Raw genomic sequence first — 3,212 nt, forward strand, 5'->3', positions numbered from 1 at the left:
CAAAGAATTTGGAATGATGGTGAATCATGCAGAAGATACTATAAAAAATAGTGGTTATCTAAATTATAGGAACTTGTTAGTAATTATTTCATTTACGGAAATCAAGCTTTATTGTGAATAGTAAATTTTCGTTAGATCAATTGATGATCTTTATACCAGCAATATATTGTTTACATATACATGATTGTGAATCACAATTTGTGATATCTTGTTTAGCATGTATATACTGTTTATATGATGATCTCCATATGCTTAAGAAATCGTGATGAATAGTTTGGTTTGGTTTGTAATTGGCAGTTCTAATAGAAAAAACTACCGGTCGTACGTTTAGTGGAGTATTGGATTGGAATAATTATGTGCTGGTTGCTCAACTATTAAAACTGGAGTATTGGTTTCGAATGATGTAAGTACGTGCTGGTCTAATTTTTTTAATACGATTGTATATGGAACGGGATGGTTTAACGTTTTTTTGGTATAGAAAATAAATGGGTTAAGGAAAGTGTAAAATTACTGTGTTTAAGGCCAGTGGCATATAATTGTAATTATTGAGAAAAACTTAGGGTGAAGATTTATTTGTACTTCAGTTTTACTAGTTTAGATATAATAACCCCCAATTAATAAAATAAACATGTAAGTGTAAAATAATCTATGACAATATATAAGTGGACGCACCCCATCCTCAAGAAAATATACTACCAACCTCTAACTTAAAATTCTCCAACAAGAAAATATACTACCAACCTCTAACTTAAAATTCACCATCAATCCAAGAACAGAGGCAACACTATGATCAATTAATAAAATAGTTTAGATATAATAACCCCTAATTAATAAAATAAACATGTAAGTGTAAAATAATCTATGACAATATATAAGTGGACGCATCCCATCCTCAAGAAAATATACTACCAACCTCTAACTTAAAATTCTCCAACAAGAAAATATACTACCAACCTCTAACTTAAAATTCACCATCAATCCAAGAACACAGGCATCACTATGATCAACTCCGAGAATGTCGGTATCATCCTCACAGCATTAATCTTATGCTTCTCCATTTCCATATTATCCGAAAGTGAACCCATCCCGTTTCAGATGCAACTCGATCGATGGGAAGTATTGCTACCGAGCATCGGTATATCCGCCATGCACATGCAACTCCTCCACAACGGCATGGTCATAATGTTTGACCGTACCGATTTTGGAATCTCGAATCTTTCTCTACCAGGAGGCATGTGTCGATTTGATCCTAGTGACACTGCGGTCAAGTTCGATTGCTCCGCGCATTCGGTTCTCTACGACATTGTCTCTAACACATACCGTGCCTTGAAAGTCCAAACCGATACATGGTGTTCTTCTGGTTCGGTTCTTCCCAACGGAACATTGGTTCAAACTGGTGGATACAACGACGGTGAGCGCGCTGCTCGAATGTTTACACCATGTGGTTATAGTGAAACATGTGACTGGATCGAGTTTCCTCAGTATCTAGCCCAACGTAGATGGTATGCCACCAATCAAATTTTACCTGATGGACGGATAATTGTGGTCGGGGGAAGAAGACAATTCAACTTTGAAATTTTCCCTCGACCTGATTCTCACGGTTATAGAGGGTCAAGATTTGATTTTCTTAGAGAAACTACCGATGGAAGTAGCGAGAACAACTTGTATCCGTTCCTTTATCTCTTACCCGATGGAAACTTATTCGTCTTCGCTAACACAAGATCCATTGTGTTTGATTACAAAATGAACCGGATCGTGAGAGAGTTTCCAGAGATTCCAGGTGGTGATCCAAGAAACTATCCAAGCAGTGGCTCTTCCATACTTTTTCCATTAGATGAAAGCAAGAATATTATGGAGGCTGAGATTATGGTTTGTGGAGGAGCTCCAAAAGACGCTTTTCCACGAGCAAAAAGCCAACAAGGATTCAGACGTGCCACTTCCACGTGTGGAAGGCTAAGGCTAACTAGTCTGAATCCAATCTGGGAAATGGAGACCATGCCATTGCCACGTGTAATGGGGGACATGCTGCTCTTACCAACGGGTGATATCATTATTGTAAACGGTGCAGGAGCTGGTACAGCCGGGTGGGAGAATGCCCGTGACCCGGTAACCCGACCCGTGATATATCACCCATTTGATCGCCGCTTCTCAATTATGTCCACATCATCGCGTCCTAGGATGTACCATTCGTCTGCAGTTTTGTTACCGGACGGTCGGGTTTTAGTCGGTGGTAGTAATCCTCACATTTATTACAACTTCACCAACGTCGAGTATCCAACGGAATTAAGCCTCGAGGCTTACTCTCCTCCCTACCTCTCTTTCACGTCTGACTCAATAAGACCACATATATTGACCAACGACAAAGTAATCAGTTACAAGAGATTGTTCAACGTCCATTTCTCCATACCACTGTTTTTGACCATTGATCTTCTCTCTGTGAGGATAGTTGCACCTTCGTTCACTACGCACTCTTTTGCGATGAATCAGAGGATGGTGATTTTGAAGCTATTATCTGTGACTCATGAGGATCTAACGAATTCGTATAAACTCGATGCGTTGGGTCCATCAACGGCTGAGATTGCTCCTCCAGGATATTATATGATCTTTCTGGTACACGCAGGGATACCAAGTTCCGGTTTTTGGGTGCAAATTGAGTGAACCTTAAATTGAGGATGAATTGTCTGAAGTGTATGTTGCATGTTGAGTTTATTACGGCTAAGTATACATTAATACTGGTGAGAAATAACAGGAGGAATAAGAGATTAGGTATCTTATATAATGCATGACACATGAGCGACTCAGCTTGAGTCCATCTCATGTTGAAATAAATCACTATTATGGATTTCTTAGCTCTTTCTAGAAAATAGATGACAATTACACATCTCATGTTGAAATAAATCACTATTATGGAGTAATAAAATGTACGTATTACAGAATTCCTATTTATGAGATAAAATATTTTTATATTTACAACTAAAACTATTAATGTCTTATGGAATTTTCATAAGAAAATTCAAAATATGGAATAAATCTTATATAGTTTTAGAAGTAACGGATTTTATAATATAATACCACCGTCTTTGGGAGAATTCATCAGCCATGGAAAAAAGCTGGTACTCAATATTTGAAATGGACGAGAAGGAACAAAGTAACTTTGGTATGAAGAGGCAGATATTGTGTGTATGTATAATTGCAACGTCCCAAAATAATTT

The 3,212-nt window shown here is 37.8% G+C and overlaps 1 protein-coding gene across 1 annotated transcript; it reads left to right on the forward strand.

Moving 5' to 3' along the window:
• Positions 1-619: 619 nt before the first annotated feature.
• Positions 620-2,966, forward strand: LOC106414884 (aldehyde oxidase GLOX). The gene has a single exon (XM_013855465.3). It carries the CDS (start codon positions 1,000-1,002, stop codon positions 2,656-2,658), a length of 1,659 nt encoding a protein of 552 aa, XP_013710919.1. The 5' UTR covers positions 620-999; the 3' UTR covers positions 2,659-2,966.
• The last annotated feature ends 246 nt before the right edge of the window (positions 2,967-3,212 follow it).

This window comes from Brassica napus, chromosome A1 (assembly GCF_020379485.1).
Source record: "Brassica napus cultivar Da-Ae chromosome A1, Da-Ae, whole genome shotgun sequence".
In the NCBI taxonomy this organism is placed as follows: Eukaryota; Viridiplantae; Streptophyta; class Magnoliopsida; order Brassicales; family Brassicaceae; genus Brassica; species Brassica napus.

What these genes read in the sequence shown, in the direction of transcription:
- LOC106414884 (XM_013855465.3), top strand. Translation starts at nt 1,000, where the DNA reads ATGATCAACTCCGAGAATGTCGGTATCATCCTCACAGCATTAATCTTA.